General features: G+C 40.5%; 2 protein-coding genes across 30 annotated transcripts in view; one reads left to right on the top strand and one right to left on the bottom strand.

Annotated features, from left to right (window-relative positions):
- Positions 1-25,392, bottom strand: part of LOC308592869 (uncharacterized protein) — a 125,040-nt gene that overhangs the window by 19,662 nt on the left and 79,986 nt on the right. For 3 of the 16 annotated variants that reach the window (XR_014010637.1, XR_014010639.1, XR_014010640.1), the window contains one exon: positions 17,735-18,184. The exons of 4 other annotated variants lie outside the window; for them this stretch is intronic. Coding sequence is in view for 1 of the 12 variants with exons in the window: in XM_081204857.1 (XP_081060983.1) it covers positions 18,122-18,184 (63 nt within the window). In the remaining 11 variants the exon portion in view is untranslated. Of the gene's footprint in view, positions 1-12,336; positions 12,594-17,392; positions 17,445-17,711; positions 18,185-20,789; positions 20,932-25,392 lie in introns of those variants that run through there. 9 more of the 16 variants (XR_014010642.1, XR_014010634.1, XR_014010635.1 and 6 more) reach the window with 9 other exon arrangements.
- Positions 1-25,392, top strand: part of SOX6 (SRY-box transcription factor 6) — a 449,606-nt gene that overhangs the window by 392,110 nt on the left and 32,104 nt on the right. For all 14 annotated transcript variants that reach the window (XM_081204706.1, XM_081204709.1, XM_081204708.1 and 11 more), the window contains 3 exons: positions 1,811-1,991; positions 7,232-7,416; positions 24,347-24,455. In XM_081204706.1, coding sequence (XP_081060832.1) covers positions 1,811-1,991; positions 7,232-7,416; positions 24,347-24,455 — 475 coding nt within the window. The remainder of the gene's footprint in view (positions 1-1,810; positions 1,992-7,231; positions 7,417-24,346; positions 24,456-25,392) is intronic.

Below are 25,392 nucleotides of genomic sequence, written 5' to 3'. Positions count from 1 at the left end.
TGCATTATTGTATCCTTTCATATATTTCTAAGCTTTGAAGTGTTCAGTGCTGTCTGCTAAAATATAGATGATGCACCCTTATATCTAGCATATCTCAGCTTTGGGCATATTTTAAATGAGAGAGCCATGTTACCAGGCTCTTTTCATTTTAATTACAGAAAATCAGTATTCTGCTATTCCAAAAATGCTGTGCCTGGCTGATTGCTAACAAGTTCAACACAGGGTACAAGCTCTCCAATGAACAGGGTGAGGTTGTATTGTAAAGGGGACTGCTAGATCAAAAGAACAAGTTTCCGAGATTTTTACTTTCCCAGAAGTTAGATGTTTCATAAGAGTAGATGTGCACAGGTTTTTGCTATGTGAGTTCCTCCAGCCCCATCTCCCCTCTTTTCACTTGTACAAAAGACACCACAAAGCGAGTGAATACCTGATAGTTATAATTATATGACTATGGATCTGCTTATATCAGTACCAAATTTATATTTCTCTTGTCTAGATTTACATGCATGCCATAAATTAGAGACTGACACCTTAGTGCTTTTTTAAAAGTGCTGTAAAACACATCCCCAAAGTATAGTTTGACCTTTGCAATATTTAACAATAATCATATATAGTCGTACATTGGAAGTGGAATGGAATCCTTTCCGGAAGTCCGTTTGACTTCCAAAACGTTCGGAAACCAAAGCACAACTTCTGATTGGCTGCAGGAAGCTCCTGCAGCCAATCGGAAGCGTCGCAGAAGCTCCATCAGACGTTCGGCTTCCAAAAATAGTTCGCAAACTGGAACACTCACTTCTGGGTTTGTTGCATTCGGGAGCCAAAACATTCAAGAACTAAGCTGTTTGAAAAATAAGGCACAACTGTATCTAGTTCCACTTGAACTATGTCAAGCTGTATGATGCACAAGATAAGAATGGGATGTTTTAATGAAAACTGTAAACATATTGATAAGCCTTGCTTTGCATAGTCTGTTGAATTCTAAGATCACAATACAGTATATTTTCTTTTTCATTCATCATGTTGTGTAGCTATAGACAATACTGCAGATTGCAACAGAATTCCTTAAAACTTTCCAGTCTGATCCACATAATAGCCAATAACTTGATCTTGCACTCTATTGCTGTAAGACATACCACATAGATTCTGGCATTAAAATCCATTTGCCCTACAGTGGGGCAAATGCTTCAGCAGTGCTATCGCGGCAGTAACAACCTCTCTCCCCCCTCTCTCCAGATTTTTAGGGGGGAATGCAGAAATGTTTCACAAAGATATTGTGACCAAAAAGTATTGTACAAAAAAAACAAAGTCAAGGATATCTAGGGGTAAACAAATATAAATGTTTAAGGTATTAAGTACCTTTTCCTGTTTAATTTTACCCATATCCCCACCATTCACACACATATATACAGTCTGTTTTATAGTTCCAATAACTTTTCAAATAGGCCCAGTAAAGCAACACAACTGAGCTGCTAGAATTTTTCTTAAATAATTCTTTGTAAATGCCCTGGGTTAATTTAGATCTCAGAAAACACATTAGGAAATTAGGCAGTAATGCGAGCTAATTCAAATTTTAATTTGCCAAAAAGAATGATCCAGCTCCATAGTTAATGTAAATAGAGGCATAGCACAGAGAAATTAATGAGGTTTTCCTTTCATTGAATCTTCAAGGAGTGTAGATAATTAGCTTCTTTTGTTATTATTGCAAGGAAATGCAGCATTGTCTAGGAGGTGTAAAATAGCTGTGGCTTCCAAAGTGATAATGTGTTTCATTTGTCTTTTTCTAATAATTATTTACATTAAACTCTTTTAGGATGATGCCGCACAGCCACTGAATCTTTCAGCCAGACCTAAGACAGCGGAACCTGTCAAATCCCCGACGTCACCAACACAGAACCTCTTCCCTACTAGTAAAACCAGCCCCGTGAATGCAGCCAATAAAAGTGGAATCCCCAGCCCTATTGGTGGAACTCTGGGAAGAGGATCTTCTCTAGGTACTCAGAAGGGGAGAAATGCTGGGGATTTAGCATAGGAATGGGCTGGCAGGCTTTGTATGGTCTACATAGTGAACTACTTGAGTGCATGCTCACACTATATTAGCATTTATGAGATAATGCGACTCCACAAGAACTTATGCTAGGATAAATTTGTTAGTGTTTCAAGTGCCCACAAGACTTTTTCTTTTTGCTTTTCCTGACACAGGTGAACAAGATTATCCTTCTTAAAATTATCTATGTTAGCTGAGCCTGGGTATGCAGCTTTGCTTTAGAACTTAGAATGCCATGCTGGGATGGACCAATGTCTATCTAGCCCAACATGCTTTGCAGTAAACTGAAGTCAGCAGATGCTAGATCCAGGTGCTATTGGATGCCAGCAGCCATTAGCTCCCAACTATCATTGACAGTGGTCAGGGATAATGGGAGTTGTAATCAAGGAATAACTGGAAGCCCACATGTTCCCCAACCCTGAGCTTTGTACTCCAGCAGCATCAACCAGCGTTTCTAGCTTCTTCCCACTCCTGATTTGGGAAAGAAACAAATTACTGTCCTTTGAGGCTATTGATTTCTAAAGCTTCACTTTAAAAAAAACCCTTTTTATTGATTTAGCACATCCCTCATGTGCAAGCGCACACCCTTATGAACAGCTCCTGCTTGTTTCTGAAAATCTGTTGTGGTCGAAATGTGATTGGTGGTACAGTTCACACAAGGGCAGGACACCCCAAAACCCACACAGCACAGTACTTTTCCTCATGTAGGGACAGTTTCCTCCAGTACTAGGTTTTGGTGTCTCTACAAGAGTGACCTAAAAGTAGGGTTTCTATAGTGCAAAAGAAAACACATTTATGGTTTCAGCAAGACAGAAAAAATACTTTCTGTAGGTATTTTATTTTTAGGTGCTTTCACTATTTTTCAAAATGATGATATAGCAAGTGTGTATTATAGAATTTATACCATCCTATTGGGACATGGAAGAAGAGGATATAAGCATTCTGTACAGTATGCAAAGAACAGCTGTTTGCATTTTGTTCTATATCATTACCTTATTTTTATCATCATCATTACACACACACACAAATCCCTATTCTCAATTTTCCTGTATGCAGTAGCCAACAGAGGTAGTCATAACCTGCAGAACCTTTCTATCTCTTTAAAGAGCTCCAGAAATGATGTTTCTATTGCTGTTTTCTCCTTCCCCACCTCCTCTCTTTTGTTGGGTCATGGCTGGCATCAGGAGTCATCATTGTTGGGACTCCAACAAGGCTCACACTTTAGAGGAAGCCAACTGTTGATCCCTGGAACCAGCTCCTCCCCCTACTTATTGCTATTGCTGACTGTTCATCTGCCCTCTCCAAATGAGAAAGCAGTGGCAGGAGGAAGGAAGAGGAGTAGCAACTGCCACAGTTTCCCTCTGGACAGTGGACTGGGCTGGAACACCCTCCCCCCCAAAAAAAATCTGGAACCAATTGTAAATTGGGGGTGGGCAGACTTCTGGATTGTGGGATTTACATTGTGTTTTTGTCTAGGTCCATCAACGAGAGCCAGGTGCTAGTCTTAGATGGTAGAGTGAATGGCTTACTATGTCCCCTAAGCCAGACACAGGCCAGACATGATATATCCAAGTACAAATCTACATTCATGTTGGGGATTTGAAACACAACTCTAAAACTGTCTAGTGGACATGGCCAAAGGAAGGCAATTAACATCCATATTTCACAGAACAGGAACACTGAGACTGATAAGTGATTAGTACAAAGCCAACCACAGCAGAGAAATATATATATATTACTTTCAGTTTCATCTGCTGTTGTTGGGAGTCAGAAACTAATAATAATAATAATAATAAATTTTATTTATATCCCGCCCTCCCCAGCCGAAGCCGGGCTCAGGGCGGCTAACAACAATCAAATAATCAGTCAAATAATCACACAATCTAAAAATATTTCATTATAAAAATTAATTAAATCAAATTGATGGCAACCAATTAAGCAAAATTCTGTGCAGGTTGCCAGAGGAGGGAGTCAGGCTGCGCCCTGACCAAAAGCCTGGCGGAACAACTCTGTCTTGCAGGCCCTGCGGAAAGATGTCAGGTCCCGCAGGGCCCTAGTCTCTTGTGACAGAGCATTCCACCAGTTTGGAGCCGCAGCCGAGAAGGCCCTGGCTCTAGTTGAGGCCAGCCTAACCTCTCTGAGGCCTGGGACCTTGAGGTTGTTATTATTTGCAGACCGTAGGTTTCTCTGTGGGGCATACCAGGAGAGGCGGTCCCGTAGGTATGAGGGTCCTAGGCCGTATAGGGCTTTAAAGGTTAAAACCAGCACCTTAAACCTGATCCTGTACTCCACCGGGAGCCAGTGCAGCTGGTATAATACCGGATGAATGTGCTCTCGCAGCGAAGACCCCATAAGGAGTCTCGCCGCGGCATTCTGCACCCGCTGGAGTTTCTGGGTCAGTCTCAAGGGCAGCCCCACGTAGAGCGAGTTACAATAATCCAGTCTGGAGGTGACCGTCGCATGGATCACAGTGGCTAGGTCAGGACGAGAGAGATAAGGGGCCAACTGCTTAGCTTGGCGGAGATGAAAAAATGCCGCCTTTGTTATAGCTGTAATCTGCGCCTCCATAGAGAGGGAGGTATCGAAGATTACATCCAAACTCTTAACGGCCGGTGCTGGCACTAATTGCACCCCCGCAAGAGATGGGAGTTGCCCCCTCGATCCCATATCGTCCCGCCCCAGCCAGAAGACCTCTGTCTTCGAAGGATTTAACTTCAACCGGCTCCCACGTAACCATCCAGCCACAGCTCCCAGACATCTGGTCAGTGTGTCTGGGGCCGAGTCAGGATGGCCATCCATCAACAGATAGAGTTGGGTGTCATCAGCATACTGATGGCAACCCAGCCCAAAACTCCGGACAAGCTGGGCGAGGGGGCGCATAAAGATGTTAAAAAGCATCGGGGAGAGAATTGCACCCTGAGGCACTCCACACACCAAGGAGTGGCGTGATGACAATTCCCCCCCAAGCGCCACCCTCTGTCCCCGACCAGAGAGAAACAAGCGCAGCCATTGAAGGACTGTGCCCTGGATCCCCACGTCGGCAAGGCGGTGGTCCAGGAGTTCGTGATCGACCATGTCAAAGGCTGCTGACAGATCTAGAAGAATCAGCAGCCCCGACCCGCCTCGATCCAGCTGCCTGCGGAGATCATCTGTTAGGGCGACCAGAGCCGTCTTGGTCCCATGACCAGCGCGGAAGCCGGACTGGAATGGATCCAGAGCAGATGTTTCATCCAGAAACCTACCAAGCTGTTCAGCAAAGGAACAACTATTGTTCCTTTGTTGCTAACCAGAGAAGGTTCTGCTAGTAGATGTGAATGCACAATAGGAATCAGGTTAAGAAGCAGATAAGAGTTTTTAAAGAAACAGGATACTTTTCTGGGTAATGACCTAGAACTATTAAATACTGGATAAAGATGGAAACAAGTTTATGAACCTGAAAATACTCATATCATTTCGTATGGGGTTCTTCAACTTTGCAGGATCATTTGGAACATGAGCAGTCATCTATGTAAGAGAGGGTTGTGATGAGACTCCTCTCAGGAGGGAGTTCCAGAGTCAGCACAGCCCACTCTTGGTCCCAAATAGGCATATGGGGGGGGGGGCAGTAGGCAGGTAGATTCATATGAGAGAAGGTAGTCCTACAAATATCCTAGTCCTGAAACAATGTGCTTTAAAGGCCATGGCCAGCATTTAGAAATGGACTTGGAAACAAATTGGAAACCAATGTTTGTATTTTAGAAAGGAAGTCCCTGAATATGACCCCTGCAAATAGCCTAGCCAAGTCATTCTGTGCCAGTTTTTCCAAGCACACTTCACAAGCAGCTCTCCATAGAGCACATTGCAGTAATTCAGACTTTGTCCTTGCCAAATGGGCAGTCTACAGAAACAGGCGTTGGTTGCCCCTACCCTCCTCCGCGAGCCTAAGTTTCCAACACTGAATGATTTTTGTCCTTTGGTATAAACATAGAAAACCCTTCCAGAAGTCTATTCTTTTCTACACTCAAATTCATCTGCAACAGCAATGAGAGTTTATTTAATTCCTACCCTGACTTGTTTCTCAATCAGAACTGAATAAAAATGTATTGTCTCAGTATATTTACAGCTCTGGACTTTTATTTAAGTGCTATCTCACATACACTCACACACATGCTGTAACATGCCATTCCATGACTAGAGTGCCTTGAATCCAGAATTATACAATCACAACAGAAGACTAATTAAAATTCACATAGTATTTACCTGGACACCTGGTATTTTGGTTGCTTTTCTCATGCCCTAACCCAAATGCTGCTTCATTGGGCAGAGTCCTTTTGTTAGGTGTTTTGTGTGATGGCAAGCCACTGTTATCTTGTTGGGTAAAATTGTCCCCTCCCTGCTTCCTTCAATAAAAGACTCTCAAATCTTTTATTTAACAACATGATAAAATCTGAAGCGGTGAGTGTAGTGGCAACAGGCAAAGTGATCTTTAGGCTAGCTCGCAAGATGGTTGTGAGGAGAAAATAAAAGAGGGGCCACTCCGTTATTTGTCCTACCCACCTGAATTCATGGAGGGCTATTAAAAATAAATATAGACAGTTGTAGCATTATGCAAACATAATGCCATGATGTAAGTATATATTCATAAAATAAATATAAAAACAAAAAAATATATGTGTTTGTCTTTATAAATGCATTGTAAGAATTTATGGCAAGCCATTCTAGGTTATGAAATAGTTTCAGTAAGCCATTTAGTATTGGCTGTGCTATACTGACAGCTCTAAGAGGACTAGTTGTAGCTAAGTAGACATTCATCTGGGCAGAAAACAAATCTGGATTTATGCCCATGTCTTAATTATTGGTGCATGTATTTAATGAACAGTAGACAAGGGGATACCCAACTTTGTGGGAGTGTTCATCACCTGCAGTCCTCCATGTCTTTAAAATTTGCCCTGGAGGATCCCCAAACCCTCTAGAGCAGATTTGGGAAGCTCACACGGAGCTTCAGTAGGTGCTCTTCACACTCTTCATGGTATTCCATTGACAGATGGAAGCAGTAGGGTATTTTTAAGTTTGCATCACCTGGAATAAGTAGGTGGTCTGCAACGATTAGTTAGGTGTGTTCAGTCTTTCATGCAAACAAAGAGGAAGTTTTTTAATGGACTGCTTTCAAAAATATCCTTAAATACAGATTATCTTTTTTGTTTCCAGACATCCTTTCCAGTCTTAACTCACCTGCCCTGTTTGGGGACCAGGATACAGTCATGAAAGCCATTCAGGAGGCTCGAAAGATGAGAGAACAGATCCAGCGGGAGCAGCAACAACATCATCATGGCCTTGATGGGAAACTTCCTGCCATGAATAACATGGGTCTAAACAACTGTAGGACTGAAAAGGTACTGTATTCCTCTCCTGTCATTTCTTCTGCTCATTTTTATTTGCAATTCTATCCAGCCAGTGGTCTCTGAACCTCATGTTGCAGCTTCTGCATTTCTAGTTTTAATCATCTTTGATACTGACAAAATAGTTATTCACTATGTCATATAGTTCTATTTTTAAAAAAGACAAAACTTCCTCCTCTTACAGGAAGAAGGAAATTTAGACTCCCAAACATAAAATCATCATCATCATCATCATCATCATCATCATCATCATTATAGGGCATATATACTAGCATTTGGGCTGGGGGAGTCATGTCTGATGAAATGAGTGGACATAAGAGCCTTGATGGAGCAGCAAAAAGTTAATCTAGTCCAGCATCCTTCTTTCCACAGTGGCCAACTATTGCCTATGGAAATTCTATGCACTTTCTCCATGTCATGCAAAATTTTTATAAGTCTGTTACGTCACCACTTACTTCTTATTTTTCTGTATTAAAGAGCTCCAAATGCATTAGCCTACCTAAAAGGGAAATATCTGGTCTTAAGTAGCCATGACAGAAGCAGAGGAGGGTGAGCACATGGACACGATGCTTGTTCCCAATTTAGCAATCCTCAGCCAGAATCATTGCATATGAACTGGGTTATATTTTTCAAACTGCTGTCCAAAGCTGCCTTGCATGAAATCCATTAGCTCAGCATTGTGTGCAGTGACTGGTAAGAGCTCTTCAGGATATCAGACAGGGCATATTCCCAGGCCTACCTGCAAATGCTGTAGATTGAAGCAGGGACCTTCTGCATGCAAAGGAGGTGCTTTACCACTGAGCTGTGCCCATTTTCTCATGCTGAATTAGGACAAAGGGGAGGGACCATAAACACAACCTTCAGTCTGACGTCTGTCTTTCTGTGAATTTTAGAGTCAGAATGGTCATAGCCTTTTAATGAGTAATCTGTTTCCAGTACTGATTTTTAAAAGTGCTCTGGGAAAGTTGAATAGGAATAGTAACTAATATGGTGCTGTTGATAGGCTATTTGGTTTGAGACTTGGTACAAGTGTGATGATTACGGGACAATTTACTCTATCCTCTCTCAAAGGGTTTTTGAGAAGTTAAAGTGAGATAAAGTATGTACTGCAGTCATTTGGTATGAAAACAAAGATGGGAAAAAACCTGTCTGCAGAGCACCTTGATGACTTCAGCCTTATAAGAAATAACTTCAGATCAGCATGCCCATAGTTTGCAGCCATTGCTTTCTTGCAGTGATCTGTTCCAGTCTCATCACAACAAAAGCTTATAGATTTTTAAATTTTAGTTGTATTGATTTTTCCTCTTAATCCAAACAATATCCAAACAATATTCGTCAGCAGCCAAGAGTTTGTGACACTGGCAGCTGCCTTCAAACTGTTTCCTCGAGAGGAGAGTAGGGCTCTGAGGTTCATTGCCTATAGTTGCATGCACAAAGGGAAAATAACCCTGCAAATAGAACTCTCAAAGACAAGATGCCTTTTCATTTGCATTTTATATGTTGCCTTATTACATTTCTCAGAACAACAAGGGGAAAAGGGTCTGTGTCTGTAAAAGGGATTTGCTTAGCCCCTTGCCCCTAGAGGATTAACAGTGGTTTGCAAAACAAATTCATAACCTAATAAATATTTATTTGCACAAGCTTTAGTTTAAATGATAGCATTTTAAAACTCATTTAATGCAGATTATCTCTGTGAAAGAATTCTTTGTAACATGAAAGAACTGAAGGTTTGATGTGTGACGGAGGTCAACAGGATCTCTGGAAGTCCAGACTTCAGATTCCAAACTGACCCCAAATCAGAATGGGGAGCTTTTTGGGCTTGTTTATAAACCTATGTTTGTGAAAAGCACTGAAAACGGTGAGCTAATTCCACTGGCCTCTAGAGTTATATAGACACCTATAGTATTACGAAAAACAGTGCTTATATTAACAGAATTTCACAGGACAAGCTGCTAAATCATGGGCAGACTGATCCACACACTACATGAATATTGATAATCCGGCTAACAAACTTCTATGCATACCAGTGCATCAAAAATCAAGTAATACATCTTTGAAATAGTTGTCTTTTGCCTAGACCAATTTTCAGTACTTCTTTTCAAAAGGAGTTTCTGAAGATTCACATCTAAATCATTAGGTTTGCTTCTTCAAATACCAGCTAATGATAAATCTTTTTTAAAAAACAAACAAAAAAACCACCACCTGTTTACCTGACAAGCAGAATTCAGTTGGTGGCAAAGTTTGACTGACCATTTGCAGGATTTTTTTTAGTTCAAATAAACTTGAAACTGTAAAGTTGAAACTACAAAGGAATATTCTCCCAAGCTCAGCCACATAATTTTGAAGTCTAGCTGTAAATTGCCTTTGTATTGTCACATTTAAATCCATTTTTCTTTGCATTAATTATATTAATTTTAAAAGCATCTTACAGTTTTATGAAGATTTATACAAAAGTAAAGGTGTATTTTTAAAAACGTAAAAGTTGACAATTAGGTGATGTGATTTTGATTGTGTATGGAAACTGCCACAAAATGTCACGCTGTATAGAGCCTTAAAGGCTAGAATAAGCACTTTGAGATCCCAGAAGCAAATCGAAAGCTAATGGAGCTACTATGAGATTGGAGATATATAGTTAGACTTGCAAACATTTGTAATCCAGAGTGTGATTTATATATATATATATATATATATATATATATATATATATATATATATATATATATGCTTTCGTAGATTTTCACGGGTACAGGAATGCAGGTTTTGGTGTCTTCGGGTGTCTTCCCGTGTAAGAGTTGGGGTGTCTAGGCGAGACCTCGTCGAAACGTCGCCTAGACACCCCAACTCTTACACGGGAAGACACCCGAAGACACCAAAACCTGCATATATATATATATATATATATATATATATATATATATATATATTTCTCCTTTCTGTCCTCTCTGGCAATGCATTCTTTGCTTTTTTCTTAGTTTTAATAGCTAAATGGCATGTCATCATATTTTTGCTCTTGATGCTTTTCAATTTCTAGCTTCAGTTTTAAACACCAGAATTTCAAGCTATATTTCAGGGGCAATGCTTTAAGCAAAATATTTGTTCCAACAATAAACCCAGTAGTTTACTTTTCTGCATGCATATCCAAGAAATAACAATTACAATTCTGTAAAACACTTAAATCCTTTTGATTCTTCATCAGCTCTCTTAACAAATATTTGGGCAGTTTGAAACATCACTGGTGTAATACTGCCCCCTTTTATTAGAAATGAAAAGCATGCTGGACACTTGCAATCTGTTTGAGTCACATGGTTAATTCAAATATATGTGGCTGTATGACAGTATTTAAATTAGGCATAGGATTAATAATATTGAGCCATGAGAACCAAAGCGCATTGTTCAGCTGCAGTGTGTGAGGCTTTGTCTTAAGTTTGCTTTTATATCATGGCATGGGAGTTTCTTGCTCTTTTTTGTATGCAAACACAGTTTTGAGAGAAAAGGTTTGGCTTCTTCATATGCATTTAATTACCATGTTTGCTTGGAATATATATATAATATTTCTAAATCAGTTTCGCTCCCCCCATATAGAACAATGGGCCACACTGCTGTTTTTGGCGGCCTGATCACGAATTAAATTTTCTTTTGAATAGCTAAATGATTACAATACCGCTCACACACGCTGAAGTGCTGTGCCGAATGTATCTGATGCAATTAGAATTTGATCATGTAGAAATTCAGAATGGAGCATCTTATGGAAAGGTGAGCCCTGTGACTTTAGCAGTGTCTTTTAAAAGAGATATTGTAGTCATGGAGACTTTCAGCAAACAGGTTTACATTTGTGGTTCCATTTAAAAATATTGTGGTGATAGCACTGCTAGAAATAGCCTAATTTCAGATGCTTTCATGAAAGTTATCCTTTATATAAATACATAATCCTGAAGGAATAAGAGCAGTCTTAAGGCCTAATACCCTGCTTAGTGATGGACTCTGGTCTGGGAACCTGGGTGGGTGTTGAACAAGGTGGCAAGGGGAAGGCAGAATTTGCAGTGAAGAAACAGAAGGTATGAGAAGGGTGCTTAACCCTTTCCTGCCCACCAATTTCTCCATGCAGCTTCTACCACCCCACCAGCTACTTTGCCCTAGCAGGATCTCAGCGTGTTTCTTTGCTGCATGGCAGGCCTCTACAGGGACCAAATCTAGGTGGTTGGCCATGCATTAAAAATAGAGAAGTGGTCAAGGTTGAGTGTTTTGTTTCTGAAGTCATCTAGTGACACAGTTACATACACACTCTCATTCACCCTCCCAGGCACTTCATTCTCTGGCCACCGCATCCAATCTCCCCACCCCCCACCCGCTGACACACAACCTCCCACCCTCTGAAACACATGATTAGGAGCATCGCAACAGCAATAACAGCTAGACCAGGCACACGGGGAAGGAGACAGGTTGAAGTCACACACCCATGTTTCTGATGTACAAAAGATTGCTCGTCCGTCAGCGTTATTAGCAGACCCTTGGTCATGATGTCTTTGGTGGAACCCCATCCTCAGTCCACCATCCCCTTTAGCACACTCCATTCCTCACCACCATCACTACTGCTTTCCTTGCCTCAGTCTCTCCCACTATATGGAGACTTGTGTCCATCCAGTCCCTGCTGACACCTAGAGGAAGAGGGAAGGTGGAATCAGCTGGAATCAGACAGGGGCTTTGGTGGTTGCCAATGAGCCTCTTGTGGGGCAGGGCCCTTGACAGGTACTGGACTATCCCAGCCCTGACAAAAAGGAAGCCACAGACAGATGGGGTCCCCCACCCTCCAAATCTTACTCAGACTCCACACCAGGCATACTTGAAGTGGTATAAATATTGCTAATCTCCAATGTGATCTTTTCTTGTAAGGAAAAGAGCTGGTTGAAATATGTGTGAATTTTTTGTCATGCACATTCCTTTATTCTGGGCTTGATGTAACTTTGCATACAATAATGCTGCTTTTCTGACACTAGCAGCAAGCAGCACTTGTTTTCTTCCTTGAGGCAGAATTAATCACAGGAAAACACAGCAGTTATTGTAAATACAAGGGAAGAACATGGCATAGTGATGTTAGCATCATTATTCCATTGTCATCCACCCTGTGTCTTTAGAGGCGTCTTAGTCTTCCTTCTGAGCATTTCCTAAGATTCCTGCATATAAACAAAGTGTTGCTAAAACATTTGCTTCAAACAGACAGCAAATAGTACAGAACTGGGCAAATAAACGCCTAAACAATTCCCACTCCCTCTCTGCACCTAGGCTAAATGCAGATTGCCATTGCAGCAACAAAAAGCGCATGTACATTGTATAATTTTTCCTTGGGGTGGCATTAAAAGTGGTAAAGATAGTTCTGTAACTGACAATTTAACTTGATATTATAAGAAGCACAGAGGTGCTGCCACACAGTCTCTCTTTCTTTCTCCTTTCCTGTTGTGTGTGGGTCAGAGATAGATAACCAACGGTCCTGCAAGCAATTTTTGCTAGGCCCAGCTAGGAGGCAGGGCTGGAAGCAGAAGACTGCTGTAGGTAGTTATTTAATAAAACAATTTCTTCTTCTCATTAAGCAGAGAACATTCAGCTTGCTCACTTATGGAATGCTGAGGTTCCTCATATGAGTTCAGGTCCTACCTCTTGAAGTTTTCCAACCAAATTATCGAATTTCCCAGCCTTAAAATGGAACATTACACCCAAATCCTCTCTGGAGGGTCAGCAGACTCCCCAGGACAGTGAGGTGAGGAAGAGAGTGGAATTGGCAAACAGAAATGCTTGCACTGATGAAATAATTGGAAGGGTGCGGCAGTGAATTCCTCCCTGTTGCTTGGATTCTTTGAAGTACACACATAAGGGGGCCATGGAGAATAATTTTCTCATTCGCTTCCCCCCTCCTGCACCCCACCAATATGCCTTTCATGATCGTTCAGGAGCCTTTCTGAATGGGGTGGGTTATGGCTGACAGGGGAGGTGGGAACTACTCAGAATTGGTTTCAGGCAACTTTTGTGAAGAGGGGGCCGGAAAGTATGATGTGATGCAGCCCCGTTGTTTGTTGTTTCATCCCTGCAGCTGACAGCAAATGGTGTGAAGTGAGGCACAGGACAACACACAGTGCAGTGACTTAATATCGCTCATTGTATTCATAGAGACATTATGAGAAAGGAAGGAGACCAGGAGCAACAGGAGCTGTCTGTAACATCTGGTTAAGTTCTGAAACACAGAGAGATTGCTATTGCAAACATTTTACAACATCACTCTTAGTGAAGGTAGAATATATGAATCTGCAAATCAATATTTTTATTTATAAGCATGCATCAGCTCCTACTTTCCTCTCAGGTTTCAGACTGCACAGATTATTTGGAGCATCTGTATTGCTGATGTAACTATTATTAACAATGGAATGGGACAATCAGTTAAGCATTCCTGATTTTTGAGAGAGAGAGAGAGAGATTAGTCCTAACTATTTTTTAATCAGAAGTAAGCCTGTTTGATTTAATTGAGACTTAATTTATGGGTGTGAATTTCAGAACTCAGAGGCTTAGAATATGAACCCCATTTTAAAACTGGGTTTCATTGCAAACAAGGTCCACACCTATTTCATACCTCAGGCCTAACTTGGAGTAGGTTCTCAACACTTTGAACCAGCTCTTCTTGCCACTTCACCATCCTTCTCAAGCAAAGCTATTCTTGAAAAGTTAGGAAATGGCTGTAGGGAGAGCTCACTTGAGATAGGAGGCACCTTTTCGATTGCATCATTAAGGCCTGGTGGGTGCATCCTTTCCTGCTGTGGTATATAGCTGATGTAATTCCACCTGCCTCTCAACCTAATTTATTGAATTGGGAGCCATAGGAGATTTAAATCCGATGCACACTGGCAGGAAACAATGCTCAATAACATGTGCAGGAGCACCCAGACCTTAAGGATGAAGCCATCAAAGCCTTTTCTGTCTCCAGTGAGTCCTTCACACTGCCAGTTTCTCCTTCATAAGGGTAAGTTTTGGGGGGAGGAGGACACTAAGAAAGATGACTGGGATACACACATCTCCATACAGGAAAGCAAGAGGCATTATCAGAGTTCAAAACCACATTCTATCTAGATAAAAGCACTTGGTGGTTGGATAGCATGGCTGGTGTTGCCTAGAGAAGGGGGTGTGACCTAAGAACAGTGCCTGGAGTCAGACAGAGATGTCTGTCGGGCCATATTTGGCCCCTGGGCATGAGATTCTGTATATTATGTAGTCTTATTGCCAAAGTGAAGCTTGTTAGTACCTGTGAACTGCATATATTTGAAACTGCCTGGGAAGTTGCTGAAAACACTTTAGAGTATCTACGGCAGTGATGGCCAAACTTGGCCCTCCAGCTGTTTTGGGACTACAACTCCCATCATCCCTAGCTAAGAGGACCAGTGGTCAAGGATGATGGGAATTGTAGTCCCAAAACAGCTGGAGGGCCAAGTTTGGCCACCACTAATCTAGGGTATGGGTGTTAGAAATTACTATTAAAATAGCAGCTGCAGGAGTCAGTAATTACCCATGCCTTGTCAGGGTGGCATTAAATGGAAAGGTCTCCTCTAAAGTAATACATTTCCAGATTCCAATACATGATAATAATATAAGTTTGTCCAATATAAAGTTTGTCCCACATAATTCATCATCAGCCTATTAAATCCTAGTATCCTGACATTGGCAGTGGCCCAGATGCAACCAAGTAAAACAGTCCTATAATATGTGCTGATAATGAAAGCAAAGGAACAGCTCAGGAAGGATGGGAGGTCATTGTGTCCATAAGGTGAACAGCTTATACTATGAAATAATGTTTCATCAAACTTTTGCTGCTTCTAAATTTATTTACCAATATAAAATTTTGAAAGTGCTTCCTTGTAGTTTAGGCTTCAGATTGGCAGCCTCTGTTTAGCTTATAATGCAGCATGTCAAAAACTCCCCTTTTCTCTTTCCTTTCACTTGCTAAGGGGCTATTTCAGTTGGCTCAAACCTTTCACTCTCAAGACCAGTAGAACTAGATTAATTTCAGCAGAATTAATTTCAGCAGAATTACCCTTTTGTGAGAATTAGTCTGCGTGAAGTTTTGGCTGAACTATATAAAATGATACACTTCTCTTATTTGAAACAAAGGGTTAATCCCAAAGTGTTTGGCTACCGCTATGGATCATGCTTTTGTGCATAAATAAAACTATGGGAACCACATGAAAGCAGTGGTTGGGTTACCACACAACTGGATATGCTTAAGACTGAATGCTTCATAAGTCTAACTACTGGGGAGCTGCAAACTTTATAAATAACTTTGCAATTGGTTAAAACCATATTAAAACCAGATGAACAAAGACACAACGTATTCTATTTAAAGCGGGGGGGGGGGGGCGCAGTTCAGTGAGTGCAATAATCTTGATGAAAGTAATCTAACTGGAATAGGTCTATAATTTAGAGGTGATGGCAAGTGTGGCAGTAGTTCAGGATTTGTGACTATATGCTCAGAGGTGTGGAGGACTTAAATCAAAAAGTCTTCCTTAACAGAGAAGCAGATGAGGTTTTCCACCCCCAAACAATGTAACTTGGGGGAAAAATACCGTTATTGTCAATCCCCCCGCTCTTCCTCCCACCTGCAGCTTCAGTCTTCATTAAGTAAAGTGCTTTCCAAATTCTTTGGTTTAAAATAATTAACATTTGTTCTGTTCTGAACCTTGCACAGTACTTTTGCTAAATATGGGGTTGAATCCAGAGAGCCATTAACAATGTGGGAGGCTGTGGGGGAAGGAGGATACACGTATTTATGGGAATGCTGTTACTCTCTTTGAACATCTGAAGAAAGAATGCCCAGTTCTCTTTAAAAAACCCAAGACAGTGCAAGGAGGCCAGTGACAGGTGGGGAGGCTGAAGCAGCCACACTGGTTGCACAGCCCTAAAGCCACTGCTGTACTGCTTTCCCCTGTTTTGGGTGAATTGAGAAGAATATACACCTGGCCCAACCAGGTGAATATCTACATCCTTTGTTCAACTGATATAGCATTTGGATTGTGAGAGCCATACATGAATCCACTTAATTACTGGAGTCATGTATCACAAGCCAAACTTTGGATGTCCCACATATAGGGCTGTATCCAATGCTGCAGCTCTGCTGGCACAAGGGACTTCCATGTGCAACAGAACTTCTCAGACTCTTCTTTCCTCCAACCCCCTAGGTGGCTACAGAATTAGCTCCACGGGATCTAGTGACCCTACAAATTTGGGAGGGGAAGGAAACAGAAGCCCCTTTGCACCAATAGACACTGCATTGGATACAAACCATCATTTTGTGTTTCTCTTTCCCATTTTTGTGAAAAATGAGCCCACCTCTTCTAATCCTGATTCTTATATACAGTCATACCTTGGGTTACAGCCGCTTCAGGTTGCGTTTTTTTGAGGTACAGACCGCCGAAACCTGGAAGTACCGGAATGGGTTACTTCCGGGTTTCGGAGGTTGCACATGCACAGAAGCACCGAATCGCAACCCGCGCATGCGCGGACGTGGGTTGCGAACGTGCCTCCCGCATGGATCACGTTTGCAACCCAAGCGTCCATTGTATATATAATCCTGCACACTTATATAGACCAATAGTAATCACCGCATTTATCAATTTATCAGTACAGTAGTACCTCGGGGTTACAAACTCCGCTAACCTGAAAGAGTTACCCCGAGTTGAGAACTTTGCCCCAGGATGAGAACGGAAATCGTGTGCTGGCGGCGCAGCGGCAGTAAGAGGCCCCATTAGCAAAAGAACGTCTCTAGTTAAGAACAGTTTCAGGTTAAGAATGGACCTCCGGAACTAATTAAGATCATAACTAGAGGTACCACTGTAGCTGCATGGAGGGTGCAGCTGATGATTTTGTGTTGAGGCCTATTACATTGCTTGCAAAAACAAAAATAAATCAATTAATAGACAACAATTTCCACGGCACTTACCTTGGTCTGATAAGAATCCTCACATGTCCATTTTTAATGACTCTTGCTGTGCCTAGAATATTGTCAGAGATTCCAAGCATAGAGTGATTTAATTTGCTAATAGCCACTGCCACAAAGTAATGGAAAGTCTTTGGACAATGCACAAGTTGACCTTGCAGAGAAAAATGGAGGTATTTGTAAGTTTTTTCAGAGCACCATTATTTGTGCACTAGTTTGGAAAGCAAATCTATATGCCTGAACCAAGCACAACTATGTTGTCATGGCTACCTTAAGCCACTTGCTTAGAAGTCTGGAGTTTTGTCCTCCATTGTTTTGGGATTTAATGCCCACAGAATTCTTCTATGAGTGTAGAAATGACAAGCACTTTTTCTAGAAAAATATCTAAATAGGTTTTGAAAACATTCCCCTTCTGTTCATTTATTATATCTGTACTTGAACAGAGGAACATACATACACACACAAAACATTTTATTTGTATGCTGTCAAGGTGGCTCACAACATGAAAAAATGTACATAATTACAAATATAACAAAAGTAGTCGTAAACAATAAATAAAACACAAAAAGTACACAACCAAACTGAAAAAAAATTCACATAAATCATAGCAACTAAAAATGTAGATACAAAATATGAATATCAGTAACAGCCACAACTGTCCCCCCAGCAGCCCCCTTAAACAATTCCCTAACCAAAAAGTCTGTTCGGCAGCCTTGGCTTTTGTAGCTGGAGTCAGTAAGGGCCCTGCCTTCGCAGGCTAGTTGGGAAGGTCTTCCAGGACTCAGCCAATATGGTCTAGGGAAGGAACAAGCGGGAAACAAGACACTGGTGTTATTGTTTCTTGAGTGGGCTTAATATGGAATAGCTTAACTTTAATGTATTGTGCATGTAAAGACAACATCCTGGAATTGTCTGCACACTTTGCAACTGGAATACTGTCCGCAGAGTGTGTAACGGTCCCAAAGGCATTTACTCTGTGGCTTCTGTAAATGACCCACATTAACAAGGAGTCTCAAAATTGGCTCTTGAAATAAATGTTGGTAACTACTAAGTTAGACTCCTGAAATAAAAGGTATTACATCACTGTCCAACTATGTATGCCATTTTCCACTTCAGCGTCTGCATACATAGCAAGGGGGGGGGGGCGGGAATGACATGTTGAAATAATTTGAGGAATGGTTATAGTTTGATCAGTCTTGGTAATCCAAAAGGGAGGGGGCCTGGTGTATTATTACATTTCATATATTGTTTTTCAAGAGATGAATGCAATCAGTCATCTTCTTTCATATGGTTTAAAAACACACACACAAACCCTTGCCTTACTGGCAAATAAACTGTTATTTAAGTACACAATCCACTGCTGTACTGAAACAGTTTTGCCAAACTTGTCCAAGTATTCTCACATGCTTAAAGATGGTATAAATATCATTTATAGCAAGCCGTTTACTTCAGACTATATGGAATGGTTTCCTGCTCCCCTGATCTAAGTGTCCCAGTTTACATTATGGCCTTTATGGCTTCTGTTTGATGGAGTGATCAGTAAAAATTTAATGACACTATAAAATAATAAAAATGTCATTAATTTACCACGGATCTTGGATGCAGTGGTTGTAAAGTTACATTAATAAACAGAATATTTTTTACAACAAAAAGCATTGTTACGTGGGAAAGAATAAATAACACACATAAATTTGGGAGCAATTTTACTGTTAGCGCACACATTATTATGGAATAGCCAATAAGTGTATAAAACATAGTATATAAAATTTTATGAAAATATATTGTGCACATCAAAAATTCAGCTTTTACCTAAGTGCAGAGAAAAGCCATTATTATGTGCTTACTGTTATCATTACTTTTCTTCCCCGAGATCACAATTTTATATTTATTCTACTTAGCTGAAGTTTCCAGCAGCCTTCTCTTTCTCTCTCCCCCCCCCCCCCGCCACCCACTCCGATTTTTCCAGTGGATGAGCAGGCTTCTTCCCCTACTTCCTTCAGTTGACTACACTAGTCCATTTCCCTTTTACACCCAGGAGGAAAGCATTGATCATTCCCACCACAGAAGTGTGGAGGAAGTTATTAATTTCATGCAAAGTTAAAAATAATGCTTGAGTAGGAGACTGGTTTGGTGACTCTGGAAATAAGGGGATAATAATCTCACAGTCCATCTGTCATCACTGGGGTTGCTCCATCATTGACTGTGATAACATGTGAATATGACGGATGGCTCAGCTTTGTGGCTTGGAACATTTAACATTCATCAGTGCTCACTAAAGGGGGCTTTATCATTTAAATATCTTTATTTAATATGCAACATCTACCTCATAGATCATCATTTCAAAGCACTTAACCAACGGTCCTGCGACACAGCGAAGCAGGCTTTAATTTCCCCCCAATAACTTTTATGCTGCCTGCATGTTTGTGCCTGACAATGCATAAATAAGTGCCTAATCGTGTCACTGAATGGAAAATGAAGGTTCGGTTGTTAGTAAAACGAATCCCGCCCCAGTGTGTTGTCATCCCAAAACCACGAAAGTAGCAATGAGTAGGTTTTTCTATATCTCCAAGTAGCCAAGAGTCCATTTTGTACTTAGACATAGACTGTGTCCTTTAAAAGCATTAACCCTCTTGGTTTTCCAGTAATCATGATCTGAGTTAGAATTCTGTTCTGTGTTCATTATGCCCCATGGCATAACGCACTTACTTTACTCAAGATATATTCTCAGGGCCTTATGCCTACAAGAAGCAGTTTAGTTTGAAATAAACAAAAAATGAGCTCAGGGTTTCCTGAGGATAAATAAGCTATCTCTATGATGTGTAAGACAGGTGTGTGGTTTTTTAAGTAAGTAATTTTTTAGTGTGTGTGTAAATTTTCACAAGTATATGCTATTTTCAGACATGAATATGTATTCATATGGACATGCATGCTTGTAAATAGGAATTTAAATAGAATTTGGGTAGGTGCATGAGAACAGCGTACACAACTGAACGTATTTTAAATATACAGACCATTTCCTATTAATGAATTTGCAATTTGTACTCCTTTATAATCTGCTTAGTTTAGTTCAATTACAGATGTATTTATTTACCTGACTGTGATCCCTATGTATGTTTACTTGGAAATAATTCCCTATGTTCAACTGGGCTTTCTGTCAGGTAAATATACATAGGAGTCCAGTCTAAATTCTTCTTGCCTTCAGAAATACACTTAGGTTTGTATTTACCAATTATGTTGTAATAGTTTTTTTTATTTATTTACAGCTTTCCTGAAAATTAGTTACTGTTGCTATGAGGTATACTTTTAAGTGGAAAAATGAAACCATACATACAGAATTGTGGCAGTCAATATATTTCAAAAGAATGAGACATTGAAGGTTATTACAGAATCATAGATTCACCTCAATTCTTTTAGGTATTATTACCATGTACGCTTCTCTTCCTCCCAGTTCCTGAGCCTTATCATGTAATTTTCCCTTTTCTCTTTCAGTGTCAAAATATTGATATTCTTTCAGAAACTTTCTTTTTAACACAGAATATTTTCTGGAGAAAATCAAAGGGAATGAATGACTAGAAGGATACTTCAAATGTGCATATTGATACATAGAAGGTTCTGTTGGTTTTTTTTTTAAGTGGTGTGCTATTTTCCCTCCCCCCCCCAAAGCACACACTTAGGTTTTTGCCATGAAAATTGCAGGTGCCACATTAACACTCCTTATAGAAATATTTTAAATGCAAATATTAGAAAAAAAGAAAGAAAAGAAACACAGTGTACAAAATGCCAATTACTTCCCAACTGCAGGAACTTAAAGAAAGGTCTAATCCAACTCTTCTATTTTAAATGTGCGTCCCCGGGGGACAGGGGGTAGAATCATTCCTTTGCACCAGCAAAGCAAGATCCGTTCTGATAGTGAGGTATTACTATTGGACCTTATGGCATTCTTCAGCTGAATGTTGTGCCTGCCTGCCTGTAACCAATAGTTATGTTTCTTCTCAGTGCTCTTTGTTTCAGTATTTTTGCATATCACAACAGCATTATCTCAATACACGTTATAGTGGGAAATTAATAATGACAATATAGTTTTTCAGCAAATGGGAGACTTCAAGAAACAATGAAAATGGTTGAATGTTAAGGTTATGCAAGCAGAGTGATGCAGTAAACACCTGTACTTCAATTTAGTGTAATGTTGGTTCCCACCCCCTGCCCCGCCTGTTATTATTTAAACATTTTAATATTGCTGCAAGTCACCCCAATGTCTGCCCAGTGGTGCAAGATTTCAGGGGTCTTAGTAAACCGGGGTTTGTGTTTCTGTTGGAAATTTAAGGCACAGAAGAGGCTGTAGTGTCTTAGGAAATATGGTTTATTTATACATATTCACAACCTGCATCTAGATAGATTTCCCAACACTAGCATCACAAGAGAGTCCTTTGTTGCCCTCCTAAGCAGCCAGCTCAAATCTACTAGATGAATCAGCCATGCTGTCTGTTCCTGTGGCAATGTCTTCTGCTTCAGCCCCGTATGGCATTCTCCCCACTTCCTGCTTCTTCTTCCCAGAAACTCCTTGCCAAATACCACCCCCTTCTATTAACATCATTGCCCACTGCCACCCTGGCAACCTCCTTTTGCCCAGACTCAAAACCTTGCTTTGATGTGTTGATAACTAGATATCAGCACCTTTGTACTCCTTAACAACTTCCCCCCACATGATGACCTGTCCTGGAAAAGAAGCTTAGTCTGGATTTTTACACAGTGCCTAGCATCTTCCCTTAATACTCCAAACATTAGCTAAACAATATTTTAAGAATCTAAACATCTTCTTGCAAACTTGGTTACAGAGAACTAATTAGTAAGCAATTGTTTTCTGAAAACGATCTGACTAGAACAGCAAATGCCTCCTGGGATAGCTCAGTCGGTAGAGCATGAGACTCTTAATCTCAGGGTAGTGGGTTTAAGCCTCACACTAGGCAAAAAGAGGGGGTTGCAGGGGGTTAGACTAGATGACCCCCAAGTCCCATTTCAGTGCTACAGTTCTATTATTCTAACCAACGCAGAGAGATTTGAGCAAACGAGTCAGAGCCACTTTGCTTGTTAAGACCAATACCAGGTTCCTTAGCAATTCTTCAGGGAATAAACTTGGTACTGTTTTCCTTCTAATGTGTAATATGCTCAGTACAGAACTAGGTCATTGAACAATAGAGTGAACAGCAATCAGCAATCTTCTGCTGCATAATGCATCAAGTATAACGTACAGAAAACTGTTCACAAAACTGAAAGCTGGCATTTCATGTCTGTAAATTCAAGATGACATGACGTTTAATAGTTTCATAGTAATGAACAACAGTGTTTTGTTCATTCTCAACACAATGCCAAGTTCAGTCTTAAGAAGTATCAACAAGACAAGAGAGAGAACACATTGTTTTTTTTCCACGAGAACAATACATTAATGATAACTATTTAGCACGTTGCTGCAGACAGAGTACCACTGAGGCTACCACTGTCAGAAGATATGTGCTGCCATATTGTTTCAAGGCTCTTGTCCTCTCATATTTTGAGGACATAAATTGTCTCTTGATCTAGTTTTACAGCAGAAGTTTACAGCACACAAAAATGTTGTTTATTCTGGGAACAAACACAGCCCTTTCTTTTTCTTGCTCTCTCTTTTAAAATTCCCATTGAGTTTCAGTTCAAATTTCTAGACAAAATAATAGTACTATTTCTGTCATCTAGTATTCCTTCTTTGAAATACTTGTCTTTGAAAGCCTCTTGCATAAAATTCAGACTTGTGTTTTCTCAAGGGTTCCAATGCAAACGCATATCTCGATGAGAGGAGTGGTGGTTGTGCTGGTGGTGATTTTTCCATTAAATTAGCGAGTTTTAGTAGAAAGTGCTTTTTAAGTTTTGAATTTTAGCATTTTTTTCCAAATGCCAATATCTTTCTCCCAAGGTCATTTAAGAAATATAGGACTGTGCATTGTTATTGGGTATTTGCCCACTGTGGGAACAGGATGGTGGATTAGATGGACCATTGACCTCGTCCAGCAGGATCTCCTTCTTGTGTTCTTAGTAATTTCTAGAGCTTCTGCCGCAATCCCTCATTTCTACACCACAGTAATGCTACCTGCCCTACTTTATACTTACCTGAACTGTAATGGGTTGTTTAAAGCTATTGCCTAGCAATAATCAATTTAATTTTTCACACAATTATTTGTTTCATTGTGTAGTAAAATACATAGTGGTTGTGGGTTTTCTGTTATTAAGAGATTTAGTGAGTCAAAGGTGTTAATAAGCTAACTTCCAAAAGCCAGTTTGTACATTACCAAAGTGGTGGGGCTACTATGTCCACATATTTTCACCCTTATATGAGAGGAATGTAGGATAGGATAACTGTCCACACAGGCATACCCTTTCCCTGCTGCTATGGGAAATAATCATCTTGTAGACACCTTCAGCATGGGCTCCTCGTTACTTTAAATTTAGCAGCACAGGAAGCAAGCACCACGGAAGAGTCAACCATGGTGCTAAGATAACTTAGGAACTGGCTTGAATATTAATTCATCATACATTTAATCAGTACTGGAGGGGTATTGCATATTTGAAAACTAGATTTTGGACACTAAATTCTAAACTGATACCTGCAGTTAAACAACATCTGTGTTCTTTCTGAAAAAAAGCATAGCCTGTATCTGTTACTAGTACTAGCTCATGCTTAGGTACCAACTGTGGGATTGGGCAATGTAAGGAACAAAGATTTACCTACCAATATGACTTGCAACCTCTGTTAGATGGACAAGAAAATGTGGAAGTGGAAATCAAGAAAGGACTGACATATTAGTATGGAGGGCAGGGGAAGTGCAGGTGGTAGCCAGAGGGGCAGGGAAGTATAATAGAAAATGAGTACGCTCAAGATATTCAGACATGAACAGACTGGAAATCTTAATGTTCCTTTCTCTTCGGCAGGAAAGAACACGCTATGAGAATTTAGGCCCACAGCTATCAGGGAAGCCCAGTGAAGATGGAAAACTAGGCCCAGGAGTCATTGATCTTACAAGGCCAGAAGATGCAGAGGGTGAGTTTCTGTAACAAATATATTGAGCCACTGAGCATTGCTTTCCTTGAGCTCCTTAAAGTTGGATGTCTTAAATGAGCATTGTGCAGCTAAATCCCCATGCAGAGCTTTGAGGCATTCTGCATGGATTCTAGTGACATGTGCAAGCATAAGTTCTAGTTGTAAAATGGTTCCATACAATATGCATTCTCTGCTCTCATTATTTATACTCTGGTTCAACTCTTCTCAGAAAGCTCTCTTGAGTGAGTTTGTATGTCACCTCAGATGCGTGGCATGTGCATTTAAGTGCTCAAACAAATAGTTTAATGTTTATAGGGTGGCCCACAGATCATATATCAGATTCCTTGAGTAGGGACTTCTGGTTTTGGAGCAACTTGCACTCATGAAAGCTGACTGGCCATATTCTTAATGTTTTGCTGGATATATTGGGTAAACCTCATATGAGCAGTGAAATGTGCATATGGGTTGGCTCAGGTAATGCAGAAATTGTCACCTGTCACCTTCAGACATATGATTAATCCCAGCATTACCATCCTATGCTGCCCCAGATCGAAATAGCTGTAGAAAAGTGGAGGCAGTGATGCTGAATTCAGTCAGAGACTACAGATGATCACTTCCTCACATATTCATAGGCAATATTCAGTAATCAGCAAGTATGGCCCCTGGTCATCTTAAGAGACCCTGCAGAACTTTTAAGCATATGTTATCATTACGATAATGAAGAAAAGAGCAAGGAAGTGGATTATCCAATTAATTGATCAATTGCTGAATTAATTACAGTGAAATTTTAATTGGAGATGCCCAGTATGAAAGGATGTGGAGTGCTGGTAGTTGTGCCAATTAGTTCAAGGAACATGCTATCTTTGCGAAAACATACTTGCACTGAGATCTGAAGGGTTGTAGTTATGATTCTGTTCAAGCCTATGGAAGAATTCCC

This window comes from Podarcis bocagei, assembly GCF_964188305.1.
Source record: "Podarcis bocagei genome assembly, chromosome: 1".
Taxonomy (NCBI): domain Eukaryota; kingdom Metazoa; phylum Chordata; class Lepidosauria; order Squamata; family Lacertidae; genus Podarcis; species Podarcis bocagei.
This window is presented reverse-complemented; position numbering and strand designations above follow the sequence as displayed.